Source organism: Pimephales promelas, chromosome 8 (genome assembly GCF_988280905.1).
Source record: "Pimephales promelas chromosome 8, fPimPro1.hap1.1, whole genome shotgun sequence".
NCBI classification, from domain to species: domain Eukaryota; kingdom Metazoa; phylum Chordata; class Actinopteri; order Cypriniformes; family Leuciscidae; genus Pimephales; species Pimephales promelas.
Genome location: NC_142776.1, coordinates 39,591,618 through 39,599,222, shown reverse-complemented (window position 1 = coordinate 39,599,222; position 7,605 = coordinate 39,591,618). Strand labels below are relative to the sequence as shown.

Below are 7,605 nucleotides of genomic sequence, written 5' to 3'. Positions count from 1 at the left end.
AACAAGTCCTATAGTGAATGTTTGTTAATGAAAGACATGACATGAGAGGCTAATGAACTTTAACTTTCTGGACATTTCAAAGCCTGTTCAATTGCAACTGACCTCACGAGAGCAAACAAACATTCCTCAAGTGTGACGCCAGTCCTCCCCTCGCTCAGGTCAGAGGAGCGATGAGGCAATCAGAGTCCTCTCTCTCCGCGGACAAACAGCGAGAACACACACGTATCGACACATACTAAAAACAAGTGCATGAAAATGTTGACAACTTGTTTAATAACTCATAAAACATTCTTCAAACAATAAAACAATTTAATAGTTTCTGTACAATGCTTACTAAGCAGTTTAATTCTATATAGAAAAATGCAGGAGTAGTTTAAATGACCAAACTCCTTCAAATTTAATGGCAGGTACTCTGGGAAAAATAACAGCATTCCATCCACAAATATCTTCAAGCAATAAATATGTATTTATAAATAGTGTAAATGTACATCAGGATTAGAAACAAACAAGGAAAAAACAAAAAAACAAAACAGACTTTAAACGTTATTCCTTACTCTATGTGCAACCCATTTTTCTTTGTGACGACTGTCATGTTTTTCCACAATTTTATCCTTTTCTTACCTAAGAACATGGTGTCAAAATAACAAGACAGGAGAAACATAAGCTGTAAAAAATTATATATATATATATATATATATATATATATACACACACACACACACATATATATATATATACATATATATATATATATATATATAACCTAATTCTTCACATTACAAATATTTTTTTGTAGATTTTGCCATCCAAAGTCATCGTAAAATCGATATCTACCATACAAAAAGCTAGGCTAACACTCCTTTATGAAGGCGAACCCTTGAGACACAAGGAAAAGATTTCAGGTTTCAGCATGTTAACAAAATACAAAAAGAACGTCTCAAGTCAGTAGTCTGTAAGTGACGATGCCAGTTGTGATTGACACTATGTACAAAAACAAGTTTCCCGTACTTTCTTCCCCAGTTTTTGTGATTAGTTTTTCACGTGAAGCAGCGGCGAGCCGGTGTGGAGAGGAAGTTCGCTCACTACCGCCCCCTGCAGGCCATAACCACACACTGCAGTTATAGACCGGTTGCATAGACACACACAGCCGCTGGAGTCGACGGACCCGTGTGCTCGCGAGAGAAGACACCACTGTCCTGAATATCAGAAACGGTCCGTTTATAGAGTTCCTGTAATGTGATATCCACATGTAGAGCATCTTAATGTCAAGATGAAGACGAATGAAGAGCAGGGGCCTGAAAAACACAAGGTGAGCAAAGAGTGTTATTCCAAACGCTCACGTTACACACACTCACAGCCTTCAGACAAGTCGGAATCCTTCCGGATCTAAACCCTTCGGGCGAGCCGCTCCGGATCTAAACCCTTCAGACGAGCCGCTCCGGATCTAAACCCTTCAGACGAGCCGCTCCGGATCTAAACCCTTCAGGCGAACCGCTCCGGATCTAAACCCTTCAGGCGAGCCGCTCCGGATCTAAACCCTTCAGGCGAACCGCTCCGGATCTAAACCCTTCGGGCGAACCGCTCCGGATCTAAACCCTTCGGGCGAGCCGCTCCGGATCTAAACCCTTCAGGCGAACCGCTCCGGATCTAAACCCTTCGGGCGAACCGCTCCGGATCTAAACCCTTCGGGCGAACCGCTCCGGATCTAAACCCTTCGGGCGAACCGCTCCGGATCTAAACCCTTCAGGCGAGCCGCTCCGGATCTAAACCCTTCAGACGAGCCGCTCCGGATCTAAACCCTTCGGGCGAACCGCTCCGGATCTAAACCCTTCGGGCGAGCCGCTCCGGATCTAAACCCTTCGGGCGAACCGCTCCGGATCTAAACCCTTCGGGCGAACCGCTCCGGATCTAAACCCTTCGGGCGAGCCGCTCCGGATCTAAACCCTTCGGGCGAGCCGCTCCGGATCTAAACCCTTCGGGCGAACCGCTCCGGATCTAAACACTTCGGGCGAGCCGCTCCGGATCTAAACCCTTCAGGCGAGCCGCTCCGGATCTAAACCCTTCAGGCGAGCCGCTCCGGATCTAAACCCTTCAGGCGAGCCGCTCCGGATCTAAACCCTTCAGGCGAACCGCTCCGGATCTAAACCCTTCAGGCGAACCGCTCCGGATCTAAACCCTTCAGACGAACCGCTCCGGATCTAAACCCTTCAGACGAGCCGCTCCGGATCTAAACCCTTCAGACGAGCCGCTCCGGATCTAAACCCTTCGGACGAGCCGCTCCGGATCTAAACCCTTCAGGCGAGCCGCTCCGGATCTAAACCCTTCAGACGAGCCGCTCCGGATCTAAACCCTTCGGACGAGCCGCTCCGGATCTAAACCCTTCAGGCGAGCCGCTCCGGATCTAAACCCTTCAGACGAGCCGCTCCGGATCTAAACCCTTCAGGCGAACCGCTCCGGATCTAAACCCTTCAGACGAGCCGCTCCGGATCTAAACCCTTCGGACGAGCCGCTCCGGATCTAAACCCTTCGGGCGAACCGCTCCGGATCTAAACCCTTCGGACGAGCCGCCCCGGAGCCGCTCCGGATCTAAACCCTTCAGACACACCCTGGAACAAGAAAGGCACTAAAATAAAATGACTTACTAAAGAGAACTGGTCGTAAACCTGCATGAGGTCGTCCATCCGGTGCTGCTCCAACACCACGAACCCCTCCAGCTCTCCACTGGCCTTCCGAGCGCAGGCCTGACAGTGAACCACGGAGGAGCGGCGGGCGTAGCTGTCGCTTGTCACAAAAAGAAGGTTAAACACCTCCACCTGCAACAACACCAACAGAAGGTTAAACACCTCCACCTGCCCCAGCACAGCTCAGGCTGACTTCAGCACGTCGTCTCATGAGAACAAGGATAGGCATTTTTTTTAAAAAATATTGTATTCGAATAATTGGAAAAATGAATATTTGAATATTCATATATTTAAATTAAGTTAATGAGAAATAAGTTACTTTTTTAGTTTAAGGTAAAAAAACCCGCAAGCTTATGATTAGGCAATATACACAACAAGCTTACGTAATATCTGAAGGTTTTCTTTTAGTTGAAAACATTAAACGATGTGTAAACAAAAAACCAAAAGAACAAAAGCATTGAAGCACAAGCAACGCAAATGGAACAAAAAAAAAAAAAACGCTAATTAAACAGACGGACGTTGACACGGGTAACGGTGTGCTGACGCGAGGTTTCCAACAGCACTCAGCCGACTGCGGTTTGGCTTTCATGTGATTTCTCAGTGTGCTGCTGATATTATGATGAGAACCAGAGACAATTTATATAGAGACATGCCACTTCCTAAATCCTCCACACAGCTATAAAGGGAAAACCTCAAACGCTAAAGATGGCGATTGTATGCACATGCCCCGCCCCTCCAGCTGGACAGCCAATCGTCTGCTTTTAACCGTCAAGCCGGGAAACACGTAAGCCTATCGCCTGGTTCCACCGACGCATGCGCACAGTTGATGTCTGCGACGGCGGAGACGAGGACCCTTGCTCATGCGTAATAAACGTATAACATGTGGGGAACAGGGCGTTTTAAACCTTATTTTGGGGCAAAGAGTCCAACTTTTTCAGCGATTTTTATCTTATTTTACTGCTGTTTTTATACATGCAGTTTTTTATGTCCCAGTGAAAGTGCAGTTCTGACTCTCTGCCCATTCATTCAGATAGGAGCCTGGTCTTGTTAGTCCGAAACAGCTGCCCGGAGGCGTTGCCAAGATGGCGGCCGAGTGGCAGGACTTGCCTAAAAGGACTTTGTGAGTACTCAGTTTCATTAATTAATGTGATATTTCCATTTTGTGATATCATTTTCATCTAAGTAATTCTAAACTTTGCGAGGCAGACGGCGATATTATGTGATCAAATACAATCCACTAGTTAAACACGCTCCACGGCGCCACCCAGAGCACATAACTGAGTTATGCTTGGGATTGATCATGGACTCACTGCATTTACGGCCAGCAAAGCAACGTAGTAAAACTAGAATAGTGCTTTAATAATGACAGATCGAACATTCGTTCACATCCCTAATGAGAAGGAGCGGCTGTCGGGCATCAGACCCAGGACTCACCTCACAGATGCTGCAGTAATGCGCCGGCTCGTCTCGGCCTCGCCTGTGCCAGATCGTCTCCTTCCCAGCAGCCACCAGCGCCTCTTTAATGGCCTGACACTGTTTGAGCGTCCGCAGCAAACAGAACCTGTTCACCACAGAGATTGATTACGGCTCGTTACTGACCAGATAAACACGCGGACAGAGGAAACTGCACTCACTTGATCATCTCAAACAGCTTGAGGTCGGACACTTTAATGTTCCTCGCCATGTTCCAGGACAGATGCACCATGGGAACCATAGATTTGACGCTCTGGAGTTTGTTCCACTCGTAGCGTTCGACGGCCAGCTTGTACTGATAGGCTGCAGGGAGCAGACGAACACAGTCACATGACAGCGGACCACAGCAAACACGAGAGGCTAACTTTGCCTTTCCTTTATTAATTAAAGCTCACTTGAAGTTCTTCGATCCCACATCTAAAACTGCTAGCCTAACTGGTGAAGTTCTCACATCATTGAAGACAAGTGAAAACAAAATAATTCCCAAATTACAAGCAGAGATGAATACTAAATAACAAAGTTACAAAGTCTAACAATAGTATTTAGAAACAAATAAAGCCTAAATGTAAAATAAGACTATTTATTCACTGTAGAAATTAAATAGATTGATCTTTGTTAAAGCTGTATTTTGTTGTTTTATTAACATGAATGACAGACGACAGTAGGAATATTACTGTCACTTTAAGGTTTCTTTCTCAACGGCTCACTCACGACAGAACCGAGAGAGCGCTTGCCGAGACGGGGTTTAGACATGATTGTGTGTGTGTGCGTGTGTGTGTCCGGTCTCTCTCTCTCTTAGAGTCCAAACTTTCGCCTCCTCTTCCGTGTTTACAATTGTTTGAATGTGTAAATTGGCAAGACAGTGTCCAGGTGATAAACGTTCCCTCTATGATGGCTAACGGTAGCAGGTGATCAGCGAACCGCGGGGGGGGCAGCCGTGCGCCTCGACCGCCCGCTGGACCGCTACGATGCTAGCAGGCCACGCACCTGACAGAGGGCCCACGTTCCAGGAGATGTTGTTGCACCAGCCGATGGCCTGGACCCAGTGCACCGTTCCCGTGTTCAGCCACACCAGGTCTCCGGGCCGCTGGATGAACCGGTACACCGGCACGTTCGCCTCGTACAGGTCCTCCAGGTTCGGCCACCACGAGCCCTTCAGGAAGTTGATGTTGTTCCTGCAAAAGGGCGTCAGAAGAGACTCTAGCACTTCGATCCAAGGACCGACAACAGAAGCGGGTTCAGATCTGCACGTGATCTGACGTCCACAAGTTCAACAATTAAAAAACGGTCATCAATTACTCGCCCTCACGTCATTTCAAACCCGTAAGTTCATCTTTGGAACAAACTAATATATTTTAATGTAATCTGAGCCACTTCTGCCCCTCCACTGAAAGTCCATTCACCTGAAACTGTGATGCTCATCACGCTCATGGAAGAGACACGCTCGCTTTATATGATCAGATCAAACAGGCTCTCGTTCACACATGTCACCAGCGAACGAGCACAGAGGAGGTGTGCTCTCGCCAGTAAACTCTAGCTTTCGTTTCCCGACGATCAATGCTAAAATTAAACTGTTGACCATATAAAGTGATCGTGTCTCTTCAGATGAGTCCACATTAGACCATCTCTTCAGAGTGATCAGACTTTCACAGGAGAGAGAAATCTCTCGGATCAGATTCTCGTTGGTCTTCGAAACACAAGTGAGGACAATTTTCATTTTAGATAAAGCATCCTCCTAACTTTGACTCGGGCTCCTACACATTTCAAAATCCCAAAGCCTTCTGTAGGTTTTTCAGAGCATATTTAACATAAATGGTTCATACAGCATTACATGAGATATTTATTCCTTAAGTTAAAGTAAATTGTTATTTTCTCAGTTTTTCTCAAAGTGATAGCATGAGCTTGCATGATGAGAAGAAATAACCTGTATATATAATATATATATATATATAACCTGTAAACGCTTTATAACCTGTATATATTCGCCTCTGACACATCGGTTTGGCACAAAAGAGACTCGCTTTGCATAATAAAAATGTGCCTTGAATCGGAAGCACAGGGATCACCAAACCTTTGCCATGAAAACACTCTGCTTGTAAGATAAATGTATTTTAAAAATCCTTAATTTTACATTTTATAGAACTGAATAGTCTGCAAACATATTTTTCCATACTGATCCACACCTGGAAATGACAAATCAAATGTCAAACTGCGTGTGAACCCTGTTGACTACAGTCGCCCTGAGACGATCAGGAAGGAGAGGTTTGAAAGGTTACGTACTTCTCACAGAACTCGCTCATCACTCCCCAGTACGGCTCCGGCACGGCGAACCACTCGCAGTCGCCCGGCCCGATGTTGATGTTCACGGCGCAGAAGTTATTGTGCTCCTGATGCCCTGGATATAAACAGAGACATCATGTGACACAAGCAGATAAATCATGCGACACGAACAGAGAGATCACGTGACACGAGCAGAGAGATCACGTGACTGAGCATGTCTAACGACAGCGGCTCTCACCTGGAGTTCTGCTGCCCGGGACCTTCATGAAGAGCTGGACCGTGTTCATTCCCAGAATGCTGTGGCCCACGTGACTGAGCAGGTTCCCGGCGGACACGACTCGAGCGAACGCAGGCAGTTTACTGAGTTCCTGCAGCTGCAGTTTCCACCTGCAGGGGGAGCCACAGTTCAACTCGTGCTTCAGACTCACCGCACCGAACGAGTGATTCCAGCCGTTCAGCAAACTGGCCTGTCATTTGTTCTCCGTCTGGAATCACTGCTCGCACACACACACTTGAGTTCGGGTAATAAATGAGACACTACGATGCTTATTAAATCACAAAATACAAAAAAACACAAAGGGTAGCCACGTGCACCCGAGACTCACTTCTTTTCATCCGAGACGTCGATGTTGGTCCCAAACTTGACTTGTTTGAAAGGAGCTTTGCGGCTCCTGGAAACACTGAGCAGAATGAACAGAGTAAGCGCGGGTTAGCATCAGCGCAGCAACTAAAGCACCAGCGGTTATCAAACACGTCAAACTCACGTTTCCGACGACGTGATCTCAGAGTCCGACAGCTCCTTCTGCCCCTTCTTCTCATTCTCTTCCTGAAAGCACACAAGCTCAGTCACTTACTGCGCAAAACACCACAAGCACACGATTAGCGCTAGTTTGAGAGATGGACCGATATTTAAGCATCGTCCTGTAATCAGGCATCAGTTCAGTAACATCGGATTCACCAGGAAACGGTGTCATCTTGTGGCCGTTTTGAGAATCGTGTGGCATTAAAGCAGGCAAGAACAGTTCAGAGGGAAAATGACTGGCATCCCTTAATAAACTTTGACAGCCATTACTGCACACATTAGGAAAATGTAGTCTGTCTTTAGATGAACTCTAGACTTTGACTCAGTAATAAACTCTCAACATTAGATTTGACCGTTGTTAATATTAAT

At 46.5% G+C, this 7,605-nt stretch overlaps 1 protein-coding gene across 2 annotated transcripts in view; it reads right to left on the bottom strand.

Moving 5' to 3' along the window:
- Nucleotides 1–256: 256 nt before the first annotated feature.
- kdm6al (lysine (K)-specific demethylase 6A, like) overlaps nucleotides 257–7,605 on the bottom strand; it is a 33,946-nt gene continuing 26,597 nt past the window's right edge. For both annotated transcript variants that reach the window (XM_039654828.2, XM_089134588.1), the window contains 9 exons: nucleotides 7,199–7,260; nucleotides 7,040–7,114; nucleotides 6,673–6,821; nucleotides 6,435–6,549; nucleotides 5,142–5,329; nucleotides 4,316–4,457; nucleotides 4,116–4,242; nucleotides 2,643–2,813; nucleotides 257–1,295 (listed from right to left, as the gene is read on the bottom strand). In XM_039654828.2, coding sequence (XP_039510762.2) covers nucleotides 1,266–1,295; nucleotides 2,643–2,813; nucleotides 4,116–4,242; nucleotides 4,316–4,457; nucleotides 5,142–5,329; nucleotides 6,435–6,549; nucleotides 6,673–6,821; nucleotides 7,040–7,114; nucleotides 7,199–7,260 — 1,059 coding nt within the window. In that variant the 3' untranslated portion in view covers nucleotides 257–1,265. The remainder of the gene's footprint in view (nucleotides 1,296–2,642; nucleotides 2,814–4,115; nucleotides 4,243–4,315; nucleotides 4,458–5,141; nucleotides 5,330–6,434; nucleotides 6,550–6,672; nucleotides 6,822–7,039; nucleotides 7,115–7,198; nucleotides 7,261–7,605) is intronic.